Below are 24,311 nucleotides of genomic sequence, written 5' to 3'. Positions count from 1 at the left end.
ATACGTATTAACAAGTCTCATTGTATGCCGATTCATGCTCCTGTGTGCCCGTCTCAACACATTCACAACTCACTCAGTTTCCTGTGCATGCATGGCCAAATGCAAGCATTTAATTTCGTCACCACTGCCTCGAGCTTTTGCACACTGGAACAGTCTTCCAGACCACATAGCATGCATATCTAACCGCGAAAATTTTCACAATAACCTGATTACGTTCCTTGATAACTTTGTATAACGATTTTCTGCTGTACTAACTGTAATATTTGCTGTGTTACCTTTTAAGAGTGGAGCTGTTTATGCTTGGCGAACCCCCATATAGTGTTAGTGAAAACTATCATCGTCGTGCCTTTTCATCTTCTGCTTCACTCCCCGAACATGTGCACTTGGCGCATGCTCTGCCGCTGCGCCGATTTGTCCGGCGTTGGATGCACTAACTCGGATGGGCGAGAGAATGAGCACAGAGAGAAAAAGAGAGAAAGAAAGAGAAGAGAGAAAAAAAGATAGAAAGACAGAGAAAGAAATAGACAAAGAAAAGAGATAGAGAGAGAACAGAGATCAAGACAGAAAGAGAAAAAGAGAGGAAAAGCGAAAGAAAAAATAAATAGTAACAAGGAAGGCTGTCCAGCTCTGCTGTTGGTTTTAGCCTTGTGCAACTAGTGCAAGTTGCACCAATTTATTTATTTCTTTTTTTCCTGTTACACCCCTTACTCAGTGCCCTTCAGTGGGCCCGAAAGGTATTATGAATAAAGAAATAAATATTCTTCGGTCTCTGCTGTGCTTTCGAACATAGTCAGAGAATGCTACCAATCACAAGGCAAAGTGGCTGGGAACATGTGGAGCCAAATAATACTGCGCTGCAAGCAGCAGGGAATTTACAATTTCATGTCAGAGGCAACCAAAGGTTTCTCGACCTCTCCGCAGGAATGTTGTCATCAGCTTCACAACAGGTGCACACGCTTGTGGACATATCAAAGCCCAGTTTGCTGTGTTGTGTAGGTACTTTGGCTATGACCACATGCGGACACCACGCATTTCTTAATGAGAAGTTGCAGCCAATACAATGAACGGAAAGAGGAGGGAAAATGCCCGAGGCCATAACACGTGACGACGTGAATGTTGAGGCGGTGTGTTGCCCATTGCCATACACCTCAAGTAGCCTATAGTATGCTCGTGGGACAAAAACATAGGTGAAGCCTCATGCGATAACCCTGCTTATATTTAAGCGACATGAAAAAGTTTTGCGGCATAATATTTGTGAGGCAAGAATTTTGTAGTAAGGTCATTCTATGACAACATAAAAAAATGTTGCAGGACATACAAACATACTTCCACATTGAGGAAAATCTAGCTTGTGTGCACCTCTATTACTAATCATGGCAATTCAATTTGTGCAGAAATGCAGTTGTGTGTTTTTTTTAAGTGGAATGTTAATTAGTATAGGAAATGATTAGCTAGGATTTGTTTTACTGAATTAGCCAACTGAATATTTGCTCTCGAGCATGAAAAGACACTTGTGGGCTATGCCATAAGCTTGAATGTTCAGGTAACTAATTCAGTGCAACAAAGTAATAAAAATTTGGCAGATTCTGTGCACTGTGGGAATCGATGTAATGCGAAGCAGCCAGCAAAGAGTTGCATACATCGCCTTGTTTGTCTTTGAGGCAAATGAAGTCATTGATGTCATGACATCTAGTTTACTATATATCGCATGATTGCTATGCGTGCATGTACAGTATGGTATATACCACGCTAAAGAAGCGTATATTCTGGTGCATACAATGCATGACCTGTCACTTTTGTTTGTCACGCACTCATGTCATGCCATACCATTTTTCGTATATATATCCAGGTAACAAAACAGCCCAAAGCGCATCAAGACAGTGTCATGTAATGCATGCCATACACGACATGCTTGTCATGACTTCCATGGTAGGACCTGTCATTTACGTTCGTCATACAGTCACATCGCGAAATACCAATTTTGGTGCACATCAAGTTAGCAAAACAGCTGCGAATGCTTCATCAGCGTGGCATGTAAGTCATGCCACTCATGACATGCATGTCATGATTGTCATGTTACCACCTGTCATTTATGTTTGTCATACAGTCACATCACGCAATACTAGTTTTGGTGTATATCAAGCTAGTGAACCAGCCTTGAGGGCACCATGAGCGTAGCATGTAAATCATGCCCTACATGATGTGCATGTCATGTTAAAACCTGTAATTTATGTTCGTCTGCGGCCACGTCACACAACACCAAATATTGTACATGTCAAGCTAGTGAAATGGCCGCGAGCATATTGTGAGCATGACATGTAAATCATGCCATATATGACATGCATGTCATGATTTTCATGTTCCCACCTGTCATTTATGTTCTTCATACAGTCACGTCAAGCAATACCAGTTTTGGTGTATATCAAGCTAGCGAACCGGCCGTAGTGCACCATGAGCGTGGCATGTAAATCATGCCCTACATGACATGCGTATCATGATTTTCATGTTACCACCTGTCATTTATGTTCGTCATACAGCCACTTTACACAATACCAAATTTAGTGCATGTCAAACTGGCGAAACGGCCGCGAGCGCACCATGAGCATGGCAGGTGTGCCCCGCCAAACATGACATGCATGTCATGAGTTTCATGTTACCGCCTGTCATTTATGTTTGTCATACAGAAATGTTTTGTTATACCAATTTTGGTATATGTCCATTTATTTAAACAGGCGCAAGCCCCCCCCCCCTCTCCCCGAGACGATGTCATATAGATCATGCTGTACATGACATGCGTGTCATGATTTGCATGTTGAGACCTGTAACTTATGTTCGTCGTACACTCTTGTCACGCCTTACTAATTTTGGTATATATCAAATTAACAAAACGGCCGCAAGAACACCAAGATCGCGGCATGTAAATCATGCCATTCATGACATGGATGTCATGGTTTTCATGTTGTGACCTGTAATTTATGTTCATCATACAGTCATGCCGATTTTGGTATACATCCCATCAACGAAACAGCCAGGAAAGCACAAAATCGTAGGCGGCTATATACATAGATAGACAGACAGACAGACAGACATGCTCAAAGTCACAGAAGTTTGCTAAGAAATGCTTCGTATTTAAAATTGAAATACAGAGTAAAAAAATATTGCAAATATTTTTAACTTGTCAATCTTGAGGTTTGCCTCTTAATTATATTTGGCTTTGCTTGCGTCTATAGTGAGATAAAACTTAAGAAGTCCGGAGAAGCCCCGCCCAGACGACCGAAGTGTGACAGCCACGACTTGTGCCTCCATGACTTTAGAAATAGTCCCGCTCATGCACTCGGCAATGTACTCTGTAGGGGAGGTCACTGGCTGTCCGCCTCGTGATGTCAGTCTGGAGTGCGCTCCCATTGGTGAAGGCTTGTGTTCATCTGCCTTTGTATTGCTTATCATCGTTTGTCTCGCCGGGTCATCATCATCGTTTGTCTCACACACCATTGTTGTGAACAAAAGCATCGTTCCGTTGTACCGGACGTCGTCTTATAATATTATGATCACGTCATTATTTTGTATTACACATATTATGTATAATAAAGGTGGGCTGAGGTGCTTTCCGGTCTTCCGTTCCTTGAAGGGGTTGTGACGGGCATTCTAGTTTTATTGTTTGAAATCCTGAAGGAAGCCACGGTAGCTTAAGGAAAAAAAATATGCCTGGACGTGAATATCCTCGTGGATGGCTTCGCTTCCTAGTGAAGTACACAAATGTGCACACCAGCTAGCGAGGGCAAAGGCAACAAACTGAGCACATGTTAGGTATTGGCATTGACCTGCACGAGTGTGAAAGGCTAGACCCATTTTAGTGTATGTGACCAGTATCTTTTTTTTTTGTGCCTTGACAGTATTACATAACTTTTGCATTATGATTAACTAGTTAAGTGTAGTACTAGCGACCGTATATGTATGTATGTATATACAGTGCTCATGAATTGAAACATTTACATCAGAGACAGCACTACCTTTAGCGGCCTGATTTGTAACGGCATTATGCGGTTACCTCTAGCAGTTGTGCATTCCAGTTGTCATACTAAAAGTTTTGATATCTTCATTTCATTCTGTCATTACTGTACTGTAGGTGTGTACATGTAGTGCATTTGCTGCCATGGAAACTGCATTTCAGCAGGAGTAGAGTGCGGAAGTTTTGAGGCACAATGAACGACACCACACATTTGACATTGATTCGGCTTTAGTGTTGATTCTGAGTTCATTTTGTCTTTCATATGCATTGTCCTTCAGCATGTGCAAGTTGCTTTTATCCACACATTGTAAGGCATTCTATTTAGAGTATCATAAAGGTTGCGGGGTGAAATGCTCTGAAGCTGCATGCACAGTGGGCTATGAGGAATGCTATAGTGGATGGCATACATATTCATTTTGACAACCTGGTGTTCTTTAACATGCACTGAAAGCATGGTAAGCAGGTGTTCTTTGCATCCCACCTCCGTTAATTCTTCCCATGCAGCAGGAGATAACAAAAATTGTGCCAAGTTTCCGAGCCTTGTGGTGCAGAGGCAAGCCACCTTCTTAGTGCAAACATTCGAGCACCCAAATACTCAAAGGAAGACTTCACACTGGCCATCCAGTGTCAAAACCTTTAACATAGTAGCAGATTCACTACGTAATTATCATATGTTCATGATAGCAGTACTTTTCCTCATGACGACTTATTTGTCAGCCTTACAATAAGGTTTAAAATGCAGCCGCCGAATGTGCAACCATGTGCTAACCCGCAGAGTGCCATGTGCCACAGTTTGTGCTCCCGTATTGTTTCACTAGCTTGAATCATATTCTTGCTTTTTCTTCCTCGTACTTCAAGAAACGGCATGTTCATTTCTGCTATTCTGAAGTATGTTGCACTGACTCATGCATGTAAAGCTTGTTCGTTTTTGAGGTAGCAATTAGTGAAATGTTCAATTGTCTGATTGAGCAGGGACAAGCGCAAAGTGGAGGTGGTGCTTGTGACCGGTTCGAGTGGCTTCCTGGGTCAGCATGTGGTCAAGCTGCTGCAGGAGCTCGACAAGAACGTCAAGGAGATCCGCCTCTTTGACATCAAGCCCTACGAGAACAAATTGAGTGGGTTGCATTCGCTTTCTACACCTCCTCACTTAATTTCTCTGTTCTCGTATAGCGTGCTTATATGTGCTCTTGAGATTGCATGATAAATGTGCGAGCTGATTATTTCTATTAGCTTATAACTGATGTTGGGGTAACAGTGTGTCAAGCGATGTTGACATCTCATAGCTGCTGACAACTGCTCTGCCAGAGTTGCGCTAAGCCAACCAAGAGTTTGACTCTGCCTAAAAACCTAGCATGATGAATTCAGAGGGGTACACCATGTTGCTTTCATACTTGTGGACAGCATTCTGTGACAAAAAAGAAAACCTGCGATTGGTGAGCCTCTGCACATGTGTTATCGCACCAACTATTCTGGCAGTATTTAAAAATGCTTTTAGTTCCTTGAAACAGATTCTTAATCAGCATTGCTTCTGCTTGCAACTATTTCAAATTACTGCAAATGTGGAAACAAAAAGCGGGCATGTAAATATGTCTGATTCAGCTCCTAGTTGTCCATTTTTGTCTTATTTTTTCTTTGTAAATAAGATGTTCATGTTTTGTCTTCTCCAGCTGAGCCTAACACAGATTAAAGAAGATAACACATTCTCCATGGTGCGCTCTTACTTGTGTGAGTTCTGCATCCATAGCTTCTCCTTCATTGCCACATAAAGGTTGTCTATTTGTATCGTGGCACAAAGCCCTTCAGGAGCGCTATGCATAATCTGTGCATACCAAATCCTGCCTAATTTTGAAAACCCTTGTGCACATGTGCACTTCAGTTTACATTTTAAGTGTGTTAGGGAGGCCTCTTAGTGAAATACCACTCAAGATCTAGAGATAGCCAGTCTTCAACAGTGATTTCAGGACTAAAGAATGCTGCTGGTGGAGTGTCGGCTAATTGGGTCTGTTCTGAACAGCAGAATCATCTATCAATAATGGAAGTAATAATGCCGTAATTCTCATTTGTACAGTGCTTTGGGTGCACATCAAAGACTCCCACACAGCGGAAATTATTCAGGAGCGTTTCACAACAGCATCCCCGATGAGCCACTCCGCTGTTTCAGGACGATTAACCCCTTAACGTAATATTCACGACCATTAGCAGCGGAGCTGTTTAAACTCGAGTTCCATCCGTGGCCGGGGTCCGCTCGAAACTCGGCACAGCTGTGCAAAGCAAAATGGAAGCATAGCGTAGCAATTTATAGTATATGAACTGATACAGCACATCACAGGAAAAGAAGAAACGGTTGGCTTGGCCGTTTCTTCTTTTCCCGTGATGTACTGTACCAGTTGAAGTACGACAAACCAACTACCCCAATCTTCAGCACTTGTCAATGTTTGGTATAGTATAGCAAGGGGCGGGAAAGGGGGAGAGGGTAAAGCATAGCATAGCCGAGTATAGTATAGTAGAGCAAGGGGTGGGAAAGGGAGGTGAGGGTGAAGAGGAGGGGAAGGCCACCATCTCCACTATTTTCTCAGTCTTCGCAACACCACTACGTAGTGGCCCCAATTTTTTATTATTAATGGATTAAGTTTTTATAGTTGATTTATTGTATTACAGCTACATATTATGACAGCAAACAGCTACCAGTATTACTGAACTTCTTTGACCTTTTTGCTGGGTAGGGGTTGTATTATGCACCATGAAGGCATGCTGTGAAGAGGAGTGAAGCTTTTCAAGGCATGCAAAGAAAGTAGACAGTATTGGCATTGAGTAGAGGAAGGAATACTATAATGTGCTGAAAAAAAAATTGACAAAGGTCGTTCATTCAAGCCAGCTTGAATGTATGACACAGTGTGCTTTAAAACTTGCAATTAGAAAAAAGAAAGGTCACGTAATGCTCAGAGAAGTATTACATTTCCTGGCATTAAATAATAGTTGCAGTAAAGGATTAAGTAAGTTTTCTGGTGTTCACACGTTTTGCGCATCGTTGCAGAACACGGCACAGAGAAACCCATGAAGGCCACCGTGGGCGACATCTGCAATGCCAAGGCGGTGCAAGAAGCATTTGCGGGTGTCGACTGCGTCATCCACACTGCGGCCCTGGTTGACTGCAGCATCTTTCCCGATGCAGAGGCCATGGAGGCTGTTAACGTCGAAGGTATGACGAACTGCATGGCTTGTTGATGTTATTCTCAGTGGCCATGTTTCACTGTCCAGCCAGTTTTACTATTATGTTGTCGCTCGGCGCATGTGCCTTATGTTACAAGGCTTCTGGAATGTTAGTGATCGTAATCAGATTGCCTGCACAGCATTAATAGCTGTGCACATTCTAGAACTTGCGCGAGCACATGTGATTTTATACTGTAGCGTACGACAATGCATGCATTAGAAGGTGATGTATTTCACATGTGGGTCAGATTTTTACAACTGCTTATTGTACTTGCTGCTGTCATTTTTCTTGAAGTGTTACCTCTACTGGGCACAACTTCGTCCGACAAAGAGCTCGTTCCTTAACCTGCGCATCAAGTTGCCGTATTCTTCAGTGTCGCAACAATATGGCATCACTCTGGCAATTAGCAAATAAAACTTTTGGCTGTAGTAAAGAACGTCAGTCCATTTCTTTGAAACATTTTATATTAGCTTCACATAACCACTGCTTACGTCAGCTTCACCAGAGTTATAAGAAGATGGCCTAAAGTTGAAACATTGCACAGGAATGGAAAAGCAGGGCATAAGCTTTATTTCGATATTTTTCTTTGACGTGTTTCCAAAGCAGTCGTCGTATCGTGCTGTCAGTAAAGATCATTGCATGCTGATGAAGCACATCAATTGCTCATCCTTTAAGACTTGACATAGGGCTAAGCCATGCATTATTTCAGTAAAGTGCGTGTGGTTAGAAAGTTTAACTTCAAGTTAACTGTTTGGCTAATAGACGAATCTTTGATGTTGTACTGCAGTGTGTGGAGCTTGCTCTCAGACTTTTCATGCTCTCTACAGGAGAAGAGTGCTTCAAGTGGTTGCAGGAGTGTTTTTGCTCAGATGCGCTGTTCACCCGGCATATCCTCTTCTGTAGTTGTTGCTGTGGCATTCAGTTGGTTACTATGGCAGTGCTATGCAATGCAACCATGTGATGGTTGCTGTGTAAATGACTGTCACTTGATCGAACCTGCACATTTGAAGTTATCGGTGCAATCCTACTGCTACTTGTTTGGCTCTTATGGAGGGGTAAGTCTTTGGGATGTGATTAGATTAATATATGTGGGGGGGGGGGGGGTTTGCGATTGTGCCTGTAAAACTCATGAATTTCATGTCCTTTGCAAGCATTAGTATAGAATGGAAATCTGCACAGAAGGTTGCAGAAACAGTTCAACTTTTTATCACATTGTGCAGCTTGTTTACGTTCAATGCTGATTTGACATGCATGCATTATGACAGCGTGAGATATGACATTGAGATGTCATTGCCCGAGATTTCAGGAATTTTTCTTGATGTCTGTAATACAGGCAGTAGCTTAAAGAATCACGTGGACAGCAAAAGCAAGACGGGACACAGCACTGTGTCCCATCTTGCTTTCGCCGTCCATGTGATTTTTTACGCTACTGCCTGAATTATGCACTGTGAACTACCATCAGTCTCCTTGTGAACTTCTCGATGTCGTTTGCCGCAGGTACACGAACGGTGATCGATGCCTGCATTCGGCAGAACGTGCCCTACCTAGTGTTCACGAGCACGGTCGATGTGGTTGTGAGCAGCAACCATATCTTCTTCGGTGCGGAGAACACCACCTTCACGCCGAAGCACTTCCTCATGGGTCCCTATGCCGAGACCAAGCACCGTGCTGAGCAGCTGGTGCTCCAGGCCAACCAGCGCGTACTGGCCGATGGTAAGTACACATAGTGTGGCCACCTTCTTTCGTCCATCTTGAAAGATCATTCGTTACTTCGCTACATTGTTAGCAAGCAACATTGCAGAAACTGCATGATTATGTGATTAAGTGCACGTATCTACGATATCTGCTCATGTGAGGCTGACACCTCGCTTTGGAGTGTGAACATTGAAGAGAACTTGCGCTAAACATTGAATGTATACTTGCATGCATAACCTCTGCTGGCATGCTGTTTCAATCTCAAGGCTATGTTGTGCACATGCTGCTAAGAATAACCAGAAGAAGGGAAATTCATGGAGGGTGTCCATTCTTTATTAGAAAGAACTATAAGAAGTCAACAGACAATGAGTCACAGGTGGTGTTACCGTATATTGCCGATTATAAGTTGACGTCTTTTTTTTTTTTCATAAGATGACCTTCCAAAGTTCGGGGTCAACCTATACGCGGAATCGTAAAGTCGACTTATCTGTGGGGTCCGACGAAAGGTTGTCGTCCTCGGATTTCCTGCTATTCAACGTATCGATAACATCAGCCGCAGAGGCAGCGGAGTCGCGGCAACAGCTATCTCCCAACGCGCGCACGCTGCTTCCGGAGCCGGACGTTTTTGCGATCTGCCACGACGATCGCGAAACTATAGCGAAACCATGCGAGGCAAAACTACGGAGCGCGTTTAAAAATCACCGCCGCGCAGCATTAATGCGAACTGCTTGGGAAACACGGTCTCGAAAGCAGCATTTCAAACCTCTGATAGAGGGCGAACGATGCTCTATGAATAAAGAGGAATTTACCTTGCGATGCGCCCTGCAGTTTTGTTTTCATACAGTAGAAACGATTCTTTGACAAACCATCAGTGTTCCACAGAAAAGCTGGCGGCGCTGTGTGGGCTGGCAACACTTCGCAGGGAACTAAACCACATGACCAGTCACATGCGCCCACAAGCGTCTTCGCGTCTTTTTGCACTCACGCCTGTTCGCCATTTCTGCATTTCGCTTCGCTTGCGAGCAGTGGTGTGCGCAATTTGTGGTGTGCGCGAGCAGTGGTGTGCGCAACGAGACATCTTACTTTTACTCTACTATGCATAGGCCACACAAAGTTCAGCACACTGGTACTCCGGCCAACGGCAATGTACGGGGAGGAGGACCAGCACTTCGTGGTGCAGTTCTTGCGTGTCGCCAAGTCCTCCAAGAACACCCTGACCAAGATCCGCAGCGTCGACGAGCGCTTTCAGGTATGCTTGTGTTGTGGCAGTCCGCTACCATTGTATAACGTCTTGCAAAGTAGTTTGTCTGGTGTGCAAGGGTGTGTTGTGAGCGGGGCATGGCATGCCTTCTAGAACAATGTTACAAATATCAAAGGAGCAATAATTAAATTCTATTGTGGTGTTTCGTGTGCCAAAAATGCGATATGACTTTTGATTGAGGCATGCCGTAACATAAAACTCCGTACAGTCTACGACCGATAATTCGGACTCCACGGGGAACGTAAATAAGTCCGAATTATCGAATGTCTGAAAAAACGAATGCGTCAGAAAAAAATACTTTTATTGACACTTCAGGGTCCCAGTGGCCGAAAAAAGTTGTCAATGCGTTGCTGCCCGCACTTCCGCTTACGTGCAACCAAGTCCGCCTGTATCTCCGCCAGTGTGATGTGGTCGCTGTACGATGACGAGCTGGTTTCATTCGTGAAGGCAACGCGTCTGTGCAGCGCACTTAGCGGTCGCACAAAGAGGCAGCATGAATAACGGCGCGTTTGGGTTCTCGCCTATTAAATGCGTGCACTACGCATGCAACTGAACCAGGCCACATGCACTATCAAGGAGTTGACTGAAGATGCTTATCGTAAGGTTTGTCAGCGATTGAGCCGTACTGGCGCGTTTGCCACCTGCTGCCATCACGCCTCCGTGCATTTCCAATGCTCATCCGTAAAGACATCGCCGCACGGCGCCGTGATAGCGGCCCCTTTGAATTTCCGGTCCGCTTCACCCCATAACACTTCGGCATCGCGACAAAGCTGACTTTTGAACTCTGCTACTGTCGCAAACAGGTCGACTCGCGAAAGCGCTGGTTCGAACCTATGAGATGATAGACACGGCAGAGGTGGGGGCTTCAATTATTGCGTTTCGGACCTGCAATTTGGGCAGAAAGTCCGAAAAATCGGGTGCCGAAGAGTTTTAGCGTCCGAAATTTCCAACGTTCTTGACCATTGATGTCTATGGGGCTGGTGACGGTGCCGCGAAAGCGTCCGAATTTTCGAGCATGTCCGGAAAATCGGGCGTCCGAAAAATCGGCAGTTGACTGTATCTGCCGCATTTCGTTGTCGTCGGCGCGGCCTTCGGCACTGGCTGTGAGGGCACCGTTGGCGCCATTTAACTCAGATCTTTGGAGACAGCAGAGCGTAAAATAAAGCAAGTCTCAAGATAAAAATGAACGCGCGCTCAAAACGCTTTACCGCAGACGCATTCGACAGAATGGCGGCGATAGCAGCGCAGCGCGGGGATACAGGAACCAGAATGTAGGATGTTCACGGTGTCGATACGATTTCCCACAGTTGACCAGTGCCTCCGAGATCGGCATTTCCAATCACAAATCTCTGAGGCATAAAGTAGCGATCGAAATAAAGCCTCATAGATCACCAATTAGCTTTCGTTTTGATCTCTGAGGCCATACTTTGTATGGTACGGGTACCAGAGGAGATAATGGCTGGCGATTCGGCGTGCGTGACAGTCTCCGACAGGGTCCGGATTATCGAATGTAGATCTCGCAGCTGTCCGAAATATCGGTCGTCTTAACACATTACTTCTATGGGATCATCGGCGGTGCCGCGCGACTGTCCGAATTACCGAGCATGTCCGAATTATCGGTGTCCGATTTATCGGTCGGCGACTGTATTAATTTTGAGCCGCTGTAGTTATTTAATGCACACATACGTCTAAGTACACAGAGTTTTCGCATGATAAGTGTACAAAGTGTTCCGCTTATACACTAGATTTGAATTAGATGCCATTCATTTTCTTCCTATTGTTTTAAAGCCATTGTACAAATAGAATATTTCACAATGATAAGTACTGTATTATAAGAAATAGCAGTTGAAAGGTTATGACTTGCATGTTTTCAGGAACCTGTGTTTGAACACGGAGTATGCAAGTTTTCTCTTTCTATTGCGATGCATGTGTGCCAACAGCTTCGTTCCAAATCTTCAGCTTCCTATGGCTGTTTTCTTCTCTGTGTGGCACTGGTAGCATGTTTGCAGTTGTAGTCAGTCATGAATTTTGAATTCTCATTATAAACCTCATTACAATAGACCTTCATAGTGAAGAGGATTTTGGTCTGTTGTAAAGGGAGTATGTGAAATCCAAGTACTGTTGCAACATACTTTTATGTAAACGCTGAATGGGTCTGTTATAACCGGAGAGAATTGCGAGTCAGAAACGTGGTCTTATTCTTAAGGGGGTCAAAAAAATGTGATGTTTGGAAAATCGCATTTTCAGTTTCTGTAGCCCTTTTTCTATCTGATTCCAATATATCTTCACTGGAAAGTACGTAGAATTGCTTTAAAAAATTTTTTTTTCGTCTGCAGACTTGGTGAAAATTGCGGAAATAGCAAAAGAAAAAAAAAACGGCGTTTTTCAAAATTATAGCTCTGCAACGGCGCAACCGGGCGCCACCATTTTGGGCTCGTCGTAAAGAGCATTTCTCTGTGTTCAAGTTCTCTGTTTCAGCTAGCTCCTCCATTCAGTAGCAAGCATACAAAAAGCACATTTTTGAAGTTCAATTCGAGGCCTCTGATTGGCTGCTTCTGCCGTGATGCTCGCTTCGGGAGTGTCGTCTGCTGCTTGTGGGTCGCGATGTCATGGCGAAAATTGCGCTGACACATTCGCACTCGTTCTGTGTACACGGGTCGTCGATAATTTAGAATACAATTACGCTTTAGTTTGGCAGCTGCAAGCGGAAGCTCAATCATCAGATTACGATAGCATGCCGCACTCGTCGCGAGCATCGCAGACGTGTGCAGAACATCGCAGACGTGCGACTCTACTAGCGTTGGCTCATTGGTCCCGCTGTTAGAGGTTCTGCTTATCAGCCCTTCGGAGCTTATGACGAAGACCACCGCAGGACAACTTTTTGTACTCGCGATCGGGCATGACGTACTTTGAAACATCGGGCACCGCGGCCACGCACATCGCAACCGAGCTTTCTACTCGATGTCGTGGCTAGGCCTAACTCCGCTCAAGGTGCCGATGTACAAGACGAATCCGAACTTTGTGGGCAAGAACATCCCGCTAGCGGACATGCGAACACGAAGAAGCCGCTGTGTCCTTCGTCGCAAGCAACGAATTACATCGCACGCTGGCTCCTCAGATCCGCGGATGGGAATTTTGCACATCGGCAGCGGACCTCCCGGTCAAGCTCCCCACGCAGCGACCGCTCAGAGAAGCGGTGGCAGCGGCTAGCAATTTCGCGCGTCAGCGTCCCAAAACGCAACACCAAGCACGCTGCGCACCGATCTTTTGTCGCTACAGTTAGAGAAAGCTGATCTTGACAGACCGGAGATCGGCAGCCTTCGTTCTTAAATCGGTACGTCGATATCCGCGGCGCGCTGTTCCCATCCCGAATGCGGCGAAAGTATGCTAAGCGATGTTTAAAGTCGGAAGTTATTGAATTTACGATGTCCGTGGTAGAAAAGTCCGCTGTAAAGGAGTCCTGACCACATTGCTGGCCTGACATTTTAGTCAATTATATCCGAATGTCCGTTGTACCAGAATCCATTGTAAACGAAGCTCAATCAATAGAACAGATAGGGAGGTCGGCATAACGCTGCAGATTGGTCTGTGATATCTGAATGTCTGTTGTAAGCAGATCAGTTGTAACGAGGTTATACTGTATATCAGAGATTTCGGAAAATGGTAGTCATTTAAAACAAGATGCTTGAATCAGTGGGCCAGCAGTAATTCCACTCTTATGCCAACTGCGCCAAATTGCATTTACCGCGCCATCCTGATGATATTGACAGAAATTGCGCCAAACTGCTCCAGTCTCGGGTTTGGGTTCTTCTATAACTGGCATTCACACAGCTGGCACGTCAAAACATGTGCAGCTTGATCTTGGGGCCATCAAAGTCACAACCACGGGCCAAGAATTATTCTGCTGAATAAACAGCGCTTGCACGGTGCCGACACAGCTTCTGTTGTGCAAGTCGGTTCCACGGCAAAATGCGCTCTCCACAGAGGATCACGACGTCTAGGCCAATCGGTAGCGTGAAAGTGTGGCGGCAATTCATCGGCAGATGTCGTCTGTTCCAGAAACGCTGCTGACCACTCGTTTCAAGCATCGCATTGCACGTAATTAAAGCAGTGTTCAGTAACAAATACATGCGTGCCGCTAAAGTGCCTGTCACTTCTGTTTCTGGACATCGCAGAATGAAATCTGGGAACGCAAGCAATAGATATATGGAACAATATTGAATTTTCTGTGCTTAGCGTCCATGGAAGAGCACATTAATGGTGATCACATTAATGCCGACTCCGTTCCAGCGAGCGCGTCGCGGTGAGCTGCTTTCGTTCGTGAAGGTAACACGTCTGTGCGGCGCACTTAGCGGTCTTGCACAAAGAGGCAGCACGAACGGCAGCACGGTGTGTTCGGGTTATACGTATACCACTGCGCTGGGTCACATGCACTAGTGAGCAGTTAGCTGAAGATGCTTGTCATAAAGTTTGGGCGCGTTTTCCACCTGCCGCCATCACACCTCCGTGCATTTCCTCTGCATTATCCGTAAAGAGATCGCCGCACTGCGCCATGACAGTGACCACTTCAGATTTTCAATATGCTTCACCCCATCACACTCTGGCATTGCGGCAAAGCTGCCATTCGGACTCTGCTACGGCCGCAAACAAATTGACTCACAAAAGTGCTGGTTCGAACTTACGAGATGATAGACGCGGCAGAGGTGGGGGCTTTAATTACTGCCATTTCGGGCCTGAAATTTGGGCAGGAAGTTCGAAAAATCGGATGCCAATGAGTTTAACCGTCCGAAATTTCAGATGTTCTTATACACTGATTTGTCTATGGGGCAGATTAGGAACTCCGGACTCGAAGGCAGCGCGCCCTTGTTCGCCACATCAGTTGGGCCTCCACAGAAGTTGAAGAAGGAGAAGTTGAGAAAATAACATCTTTTTCTTTCACATGTAAAGTGTGGTCGACACCACATTGGTTGCACCAAATCATGTAAATAAATACAATTCGGCCTCAGCATTGCCTCATTCTTGATAAGACAACTAGGGAACACCACCCCTCCATCGCTTCACAAACCTAGCCAAAAGAAACGCTTTCATGTTGCTATCTCATAAAAATGTGCTAGGGATCCTCTGCAACTTTTTTTCTGTGATTTCGCTTCAAAGCATAAAAAAATATTCGACAACTATTCGAAAAATATTCTGTTCGATTCGCACAGCTGTTGTACATAGTAGAAATGCACTAACTTAGTTTCGGCTTACACGCAGAGGGTTGGGGGCACTGTGTTTCTGCCTTTATAGTGCCACAAAGGGTGTAGAGGCTTTCCTCGTAGTGTAGTCTTCTGTATAGCTCACAGATGACTGTGACAATGAAAGATACCTTTATGTGTAGAAATAGTGAAGGATGCTGATCATTGAGCATAAGTTTGCTTTTCATCCATCTACGAAGATGGCTGCATTTCTTGAGATGCTTGGAAATTTCACACATTGGGCTAACATGGGTCAGTGAATGTGTTTACGGGAGGGATAAGGTTTTTCATGCCTGTTGTTTAAACAACCGAGCAGCGAAATGCTAGAGGCCCATGTACTGTACGGTGTCAGTGCATGTTAAAGAACTGCAGGCAGTCAAAATTATCCAAAGCCGTCCACTACGTTGTCTCATAGCCTGAGTCGCCTTGGGATGTTAAACCCGAACCAAACTTTAAATAACCAGCTAGCTTGTTTTGTAGTCCATTCTGTTCTCATTGCAACGACAGGTGACGTACGTGGGAAACGCCGCCTTGGCGCACCTACGAGCCATGGAGAAGCTGGCCGTCGACGAGTCGGTGGCGGGCGAGGTGTTCTACGTGACGGACGACACGCCCCTCGAGGACATGTACGAGTTCCTGCGGCCGTTCGTCGAGTGCCAGGGATGCCGCCTGTCGGACTACACGGTCCCCTACCTGCTGGCGATCCTGGTGCTCATGCTGTTGGCCCTGGTTCTGCGGCTGGTGCGGCCCCTGTACCGGCCAAAGTCCTACGTGCCTCCGCCCTCAGCCGTCACCTACATATGCACCTCGCTCTTCTTCAACCGCACCAAGGCCACCCTGCGACTCAACTACTACCCCAACGTGACGCCTGACGAGGCTGTCCAGCGATCCATCTCCTATTACAAGTCCCTCCAGTTTCCCGGATGATGTCTCAACGCTGTCGTTGCTGCCTTTGCCTCCGCGGGGATCGTACCATGCCATGCTTTAGCAGTCAGTCTTCGCTAAGCTTGTAGGAGCGCTGCTTGGTCGTTCCCGAGAGTTCCTAGGGGACGGCTTTGGGGCTCTGTTAACGTGATAAGAGTTGCGGGCAACCACTGTTTTACGGGGTAGTGTATCTACGGGATCATTCTCTTCTTCTTCACGTCATAACCGATTCTCTTCAGCATGTGCTGGCCAGAAGCGCACAACATCCCTTCTACGCTCCTGGAATGTGCCACAAAGCAGGGCAAACCAGGTCAGAGAGGTATAGCTGTGTTACTTTCTTCGGCAAACTGTGCTACAAACCATCCTGACCATGATACTTGGTCGTGGTAAATCATTCAGGTACAGAACTCTTCTCTACTCTTCTCTAGCCATACTTTATGTCCCAGAAATAGTCTTGGAAAACACGTTCAACACGTGGTTCTTGAATGGCATCGCGACATGCAGGGTAAACACTTCATGCTTGCGTGTTGCTTCACTGTTTTACATGCCAGCCATTTCTACAAACCTGTAGCTGTTCAAACATGCACACACTCGCGGCAAAGTATCACGCCTGCGGTGCTTACAGCCACATGGTGTCCAGCTTCGATTACTTGCAACTAATCATACGTAAATATTGTAATCCTGCATGGGAATAATTCATTGTCATAACCTGGCAATGCCTGCTTGGTAGCCCTGGTCTCAGCTCCTTCGTCAGCACGAGTTGCCCAAAGGGGGTAAGGCTAGGCTGCTTTTGTTGCAGCTGGCTGCTCGCAGCGGTGAGTCACGTGTTCCAACAGTGCTCCACAATGACGTTGTGTCTCAACCCGCAGCCTTGGTTAAAATTGGTTAAGCCAAAAACTGCCATCATTGCCGCGTCACCTCAAACACATGATGAAGAGTGCAGTGCGCATGACTGTCGTCCCGGCCACTCAGACTACGAGAAATGCCAGGCCCACAGTTTAAGGAATCTTCTACATTTCTTACTGTGCATCACCTACGCTCTTCGCTCAGTCGGGTCGTTGTCATACACATTGATGATGCCCATCAATGGCCGGACGATTTTAAAGCTGTCTAGTTGCTCAACTGTGTGACAACCTACCCTTGTGTGCCGCGAACTCCCTCACCCTTATTTTTCTTCGTATTCCCTGAAGATTCCCTTTGGTAACCCTGTGAATACCCTCGTTGAGAGCACCCACTGCTCAATCTGTATTCTCTCGAGGCATTTAATAGCTTAGGCGTTTATGCTACACGCCAAGAGCATCCCGGTTGCGCAAAGTTGCATATCTAGCATTTGTAACATTAATCAGCATACTTTTTTTGTCACTTCAGTGGGAAGTATACACCAACATTGCTGTGTTCGTCATGATGGTGTACATCTGGTATGGTGAGTGGTTACACTTTGTCATTGTTAGTACACGTATGCTTCATCTTTAGCTATGCTACAGAAGCCATGAATAGGCTGACAGTACAACTCCTGTGACACTGTATAAATACGATTTTACCTCAATATCGCGAAATTGTGTCCAGCACCTTCATTAGAAGGGCACTCTTTGATATTGCCAAGAAAAATAATGCTCAACCACATGTAGCAAAACAAAAATAAGAAACGTGGCACCTTTGATAGGGCCACGTTTCATAAGGCCATAAATTTGTATGGCCAATCTGTGGTTTGCTATGCACCTAAACAACTTTTATATACCGGTGTCACACAGGCACCTATGATCGTGATCAGGGAGATCTGGAATAGGCTCAATCTGGATCAGGTGCCACTTTGATTCGCGATTAGGATCGTCAGGATCAGGATGATTGTGATCGGCACAGCGTGATCTGGGATTTGGCTGTTGTCTGTGCCAAACTCAATCAAGACTAGTTTGGGCAGTGTAGCAGCCACGATTGTTGATTGCAGTCAAGGAATCTGATCTAGGCCAGCCGTGATCGTCATCAAACGGGCCTATGTGACACGGGTATTAAATTGCAAACATGTTTCACACTGTTAATACTCCAATGTATACTCCGAATCATATGGAATCGGCACGTCGAGTTGGCCGAGTCAATGCCTTTCAAGGCAGAGCAAGTAACCAAACATACACGCACTTTTGGATGTGTCATTTCACGTTGTTCTTGCTATATGCACACAAGATGTGAGCAAACCTTTTTGCTACCACAGTAGGTGCGAGATGTGAGCACATAACCGTTTGTTTTGCTGTAGCCAGGATTGTCTCAGATCTAACATTTTGGGTTTGAACAGAGCAGCAGAATGTTGACTGAAATGAAAGCATGACCTACGAAATTTTTTTACTTACTTCTTTTTGCCCAGAAGTTCGTAATTTCAGTGTTCGTTATATTGAGGTTTGGCTGTATTTTCTGTAGCTTAAGTAATTAATATGACCGCTGTGGAAACAAACCCGTGAAGCACTGTAGAAACATTGTTTTAGTTCCCGTAGATTATCTCCTTGCATTTGGTGCTGGGTTTTTTTAATGTCGGCTTTACCTGGCGGTTACTTCTGATTGAGTTGTGCCCTCATGTATGTAACTGTGTTTCTCTCTCTTTTAATGTAGTCTATCTTGGTGGAGTGACCATTCGTAGGGGTGCTAGTTCAATGTTTTTGTTGATTGCATATATGCATATGTATACACAAGTTATAAGGTGGAAGCTATGTATTGCATAGAGGCCAGGGTCTGTACAGATAAATTTTTTTATCAACTCCGGAAGGGGCCGGACCTCTCTGGGTGCGCTTTCCAGATAGTAGACAACGGCGTCATACTATTTACATCGTAGGCGGGGTGTGCCATTTTGTCCCGCACATTCATGAATTGTTTATCCCACCTTTTGGTGCTGCCGTCATGTCGTTGCAACCTGTTGTGTTTCAAGCTAACATACAGACCACGTCCGGTGCTTCTCCGAATAACACCGTATTTTCTCGCGTCTAACCTGCCCCTGCACACAACCCACACCCCCAACAGTGAACTGTGGGATCCCGCATATTGCCTTCTTTGCATGTTAAAGAGACAAGGCGTGCAAACATGAACACCAGAGAGAAGTCAAGACACCACAAACGCCGACGATCAACAGAAAAGGCGCACAATGGCGGAAAAGAACGAAGGCACAAAAACTTATCTGCGCATGCCCAAGCAATAAGCGAACTCATCAATCCGGCACGCGTGGTGGTCTACGTGAGAGATAACTATTCAGACACTTGATTTCTTCTTTATGCAGGTTAATGAATGGTTGGCTCACACATGCGCTTCCACTATTATTGATATGCCAGGCTGCAACCATGAAACATGTTTCTTCATTCCTGTGCCAGTACGAAATCACACATTCATCGAATTTTGGCGTGTATTTGCACTCTCGACAATGTAACGATAGGTTAGACTGTGAGCCTCCGGTTAGTGATCTCCTATGTTCCATTAATCTCTGGTTAACAGTGGCCCATTTGCCCTACGTAGAAGCGGCCGCAGCTAAAAGGAATCTTGTTCACCACACACGTACGGCAATCAGTAAATTTATTGGTATGGAGGCGAAAATGTTTGATGCCCGTGTACTAGATTCAGGTGCACGTTAAAGAACCTCAGGTGGTCGAAATTTGCGGAGCCCTCCACTACGGCGTCCCTCATAATCATATCGTGGTTTTGGGACGTTATACCCCAGATATTATTATTGTTATTAAATTTGTTGGTATGTGTCACAAAACAAATGTCAGTTTGCTTCTGGTCTATCACCCGCTCATTCTTTCTCTGTACTGCGGCACATATCTTGCCTAGCTTATTGGCAGCCGTAAAAACCACATTAATGCCGTATCTACCCCCCCACTTTCTTTAGCCTATCAGATACGCAATGAATGTAAGGAATACAGACGACATGCTTTTTCCTATTGCTTTCTGCAACCATGCTTGGACTTAACAAAACGGACTTCTTTAAAGGGGCCATGACACGGTCACCCAACAATTTGTGGTTTTCAGTGAAAAATTGAAGTAGAGGGTCTATTATACCTATACACATAGGTCGGCAAAAAGTGTGGAGCTCACTCAGACTCACTCATGAAATATATTTTGCCCTGAGAGCTCACTCGTACTCAGACTCACCAAATTTTTTCTCCACCGGACTCACTCGGACTCAGACTCACTGAAATTTTTCTCAGCCGGAATCACTCGGACTCAAACTCACCAAAATATTACCCACTCGACCTCACTCAGACTCAGACTCAGGGCTCGATCTGAGTCTGAGTGAGTCTGAGTGAGTCGACTCATGAGTGAGTTTGCCGACCTATGCCTATACATATTTAAAACTTGGCCTGTAAAAAGAATGTTTCAGTTAAAAATGGGCCCTAGAAGTCGCCGGCTGTAAACCCCGCCCACAGCCAGCGACCGCCATTTTGCCATGGTGTGTGTGACGTCATCTGCTGCACAGAGCGGCGCCGTCATTTTCTGCCAAAGTTTCAGCCGCTGAAAATCGTTCAATTTCATTGCCAAGCTGAAGGAAGATGAAATAGCTCAATTGAACGTGCGGATGACCGCAGAACAAAATCGTTCGCCGGAATGCAGACGCTCGCAAAGGAAGCAGCTCGTCACGTCACGTCACGTCACGGCTCACGAGTACGTCAGTGTTGCCGGACTCTCAGGCCGCTCGCGTGTTTAAAAATATTCAATTATGAATTAACTGCTCGACCAAATGCGCTAAAATTTTGCCAGCTTGTTTGTGAACGCACAAGGATTAACCGACATAACACAGATTATGATTGAAAATTGGGTGTCATGGCCCCTTTTTAAGCGTTCAGCGAATCTTTAACATGAATACTTAGCAACTAGCTGAGCTCTCTATTATTCTAAGCCTTCTTTGCATTACCATAAAACAGCACAAGACGGAGGCAGAGAAGGCAGACACCAAAGCTCTGCATGCTGCGGCTATGCGACCACTTTGTACTTTGTCAATTACATTGCAGTAATGCACACTGCACGCCTCGAGTAACAACGTGCAATAACAAGTATGCACTAAGTTGTCGAAGTACGCACTAGGGGCAGGATATCGCTATCGCGTTCAACCCTTAAAGGCGAAGCTTAAGCGTCCCCCAATTTCTATTTGTGCAGGTTATACATGAGAAAATATGGTATATATATCCAGACCTGTTGAATGTGTGTTCAGGGTAAAAGTTGCAGATGTGCATTAGCCGGTGCCAACTTTGTGCTAACATTTAGTAACCTAACGTGTGAATCGGCAATTAGAAGTACGTGGGACCAATGGAGCTCTGAAAATCCAGCGAATGGAAAATGTGGTGAAGGCCAAGTTCAGTCAAGATTTGTTAACTGTGATTTACGGACATGCACTCTTTTTCTAGATTTTTTTTTCCTCTTATTATACAAATTGTTTTATATGGATTTTTTTTTCGACATTACTTTCCTCGGTGAGCTGTGCCTTCGGACAAGTTTACAACTTCGTGTCTGTGTCTCTTTGGACGCGAGAGCCAATTTTTCATGAACACGTGCGTATACTGAATGGTGGAATGTGTTACCTTCAATAAAGGTTATATTTTTGTGAATCACAGTGCACCCATTTGCATCTCAACTTACTGTGGTGAATGGTTGAACATTTTACTTTGCCTGTCACTGCAACAGTTTAAGGTCAAACTGTGGTGCAATCAACAGTTAAAAAATGCCTTCGTTTAGGTGCTATGCGTGTTGATACATTCATTTGACTCATTGGGCTCATATTGAAAGAAATACAATATATGCATTATATAGAGCATGTAGCTAACTGCCCGTGTACTAACACTGTAAATTGAAATGTAGACAGGAAATTACTAATGTGAATGCCCATTGCTTGTAATTACGTGGAAGCATAACATGCCATCGTTCTATAGCCAGATTAGAATGTTACAAATAGTCTCATGCATGCGGTTTGCAGTCTGAATTAAGCTGCGGTTACAAAGGCAGGTGAACCTGATAGTGAAACAACGCATCGGAGTAGTTTCCAAGTAGGCTGCATTAGAATTTACGTTGACGCGCTGCCTGCATTGATATAAAGGGACGTACCAAATCTTCAACATGAGAATTATGGAACAAACGGTTGTGATTAATGCGTGGTACGTTTACAAGAATAGCGGTCCGAACGCAATAGTATTCCATAATTATGATGGTGCAGAATGATCAGTTGCAAAATACAAAACCTAACAGAAAAATGACAATGCCAGCATATACACACGTGGGAGTTAAACATAGCGCTAATGTGTTCCCATTTTTTCTTTTTTTTTTTCCAGGCACTTAGTGCAACCATCCTACCGTGGTAGAAACCTTGTTACTGTAACCAAACCCTCATTCCTGGATTCAGGTCTTGGCAGGTCACTGTACAAGTGAAGTTTAAAAAAAGAGTTAATTAGAATGGAAAGCAGGCAAGCGTTTGTGCCAGCTATAAGTCTCCAAGTTTCTGCGTGGTGCTGTTTTTATTTTATTTTTTTTCTAAATTGTGTCTTGCTCTATGACATGTTTTGACGCGCATTCATAGGCTAACACCGGGTCCTGCAGGCCCACTAATGTTCACCCCCCTCAATCGCTGTGTATCCAAAAAAAAAAGCTACAAAACCCTGCTTGCAGAAACTGTGTGATGTATATATTCAATGCAGCATATGGATCTGACCTACAGGTACAACACTGCACTTTCCTATATCTTATAGTCGGCTACAGCGCCGACAGAACCGTGGCGCGCGCCTGCTTTTCGCTTGTGAAAGACAGTTGTGTTAACTGGTTTCCGCTTGAACCGTAAGTATACTTTTTCTCTGGTAATGTAAATACGAAGCATATAAAGAGTTAAATGTTCGTCGCTACTACCTGAAAGATTACATTTGATTGAGCGGTAATGTCAGAATCCCTGAAGAAAATTTACCAGGATGAAAGTTTGCGACCTAAAACGTAGCGCATTCTTCCAGCTAAAATTTATTCGAAAAGCGCAGAGGAAAAGAACCAAGCCAAAAAAGAAAAGAGAGAAAGAAACCCGGGTGTGAACAACAAAAAAAAGATTTAAAAAGTGTCACACTAGGAAAAAAGAGCAATAATGTGCTGCACGTGGCTGACGTAATATTCTTTTTTAAAACAAGAAACAAGACAGTATTTGCATAAATGGGCATTTATTACCGCGATACATACTGCGTATATCATCTGGCTGGTATTCATCATAGAGCAGGTAGCGCAAAAATTACGGGGACACAAGAAAGCAACATAAACACGAGACGAGCGCTAACTTCAAACTGAAATTTATTCTCGGAATCCACGCCTATTTATAAACCAGCAGAGATCAAAACAGCACATCGTCACCCAAGAACGTACATCGTAATTCACAATGAATAGTATGACAGCATCTTGATCGGCTCTTGCAACAAAAATGATACAAGCAAAATGTAACACAGCCAAGATAAGCTAAAAATTGAACGCGAGCGATTCGAGTACGTGTGCTCAAACTAGAGACTTTTATCGCGCGGAAAGCATAGGCGCCAGGTTAACTGTAAAAGTCTAGTTGTGGCACAAATATTTTTTCAACATTGACTAGCTACTTTTTAGTACAATCAGATTTGAAATCAGCAATAAAAAATAGGCACTTTTGGTTGGGAAATTTTCAAAAAAAAATAAAGCACTTAAGGGGCTCCATCGAAAATGCAGCCACCGCGACCTGCGGGTCAACAGTCGAGCACCATAACCACTGGACCACAGGGGCGCCTGTGGTCCAGTGGACTGCCCCTGTGGTCTAGAGGACCACTAGACCACAGGGGCGGCCGCCCCTGCGGTCTAGTGGTCGTCTAGTTCAAGCTCCCGGAAACAACCGCTAGCAGCAGTAAATGGGACACGCCGGCGAGCATTCGCCGCCGCACTGGCATGTTGCCAACGATTCGGAATGCCAGACCGCGGAGAGCCGTCAGCGGAAAGGAGACTGAACGAATGTGCGTTTTA

General features: G+C 44.9%; 1 protein-coding gene across 3 annotated transcripts in view; it reads left to right on the top strand.

Moving 5' to 3' along the window:
• LOC119390488 (3 beta-hydroxysteroid dehydrogenase type 7) overlaps positions 1-24,311 on the top strand; it is a 442,541-nt gene that overhangs the window by 19,694 nt on the left and 398,536 nt on the right. The window contains exons 3-7 of one of the 3 annotated variants that reach the window (XR_007415821.1): positions 4,982-5,124; positions 7,044-7,208; positions 8,718-8,933; positions 10,019-10,164; positions 15,921-17,669. Coding sequence is in view for 2 of the 3 variants with exons in the window: in XM_049414848.1 (XP_049270805.1) it covers positions 4,982-5,124; positions 7,044-7,208; positions 8,718-8,933; positions 10,019-10,164; positions 15,921-16,340 (1,090 nt within the window). In the remaining variant the exon portion in view is untranslated. Of the gene's footprint in view, positions 1-4,981; positions 5,125-7,043; positions 7,209-8,717; positions 8,934-10,018; positions 10,165-15,920; positions 21,924-24,311 lie in introns of those variants that run through there. The other 2 variants (XM_049414848.1, XM_037658099.2) reach the window with 2 other exon arrangements.

Source organism: Rhipicephalus sanguineus, chromosome 4 (genome assembly GCF_013339695.2).
Source record: "Rhipicephalus sanguineus isolate Rsan-2018 chromosome 4, BIME_Rsan_1.4, whole genome shotgun sequence".
Lineage (NCBI taxonomy): Eukaryota > Metazoa > Arthropoda > Arachnida > Ixodida > Ixodidae > Rhipicephalus > Rhipicephalus sanguineus.
The sequence above is the reverse complement of the archived record's forward strand: the minus strand, read 5'-3'. Positions and strand labels throughout refer to the sequence as shown.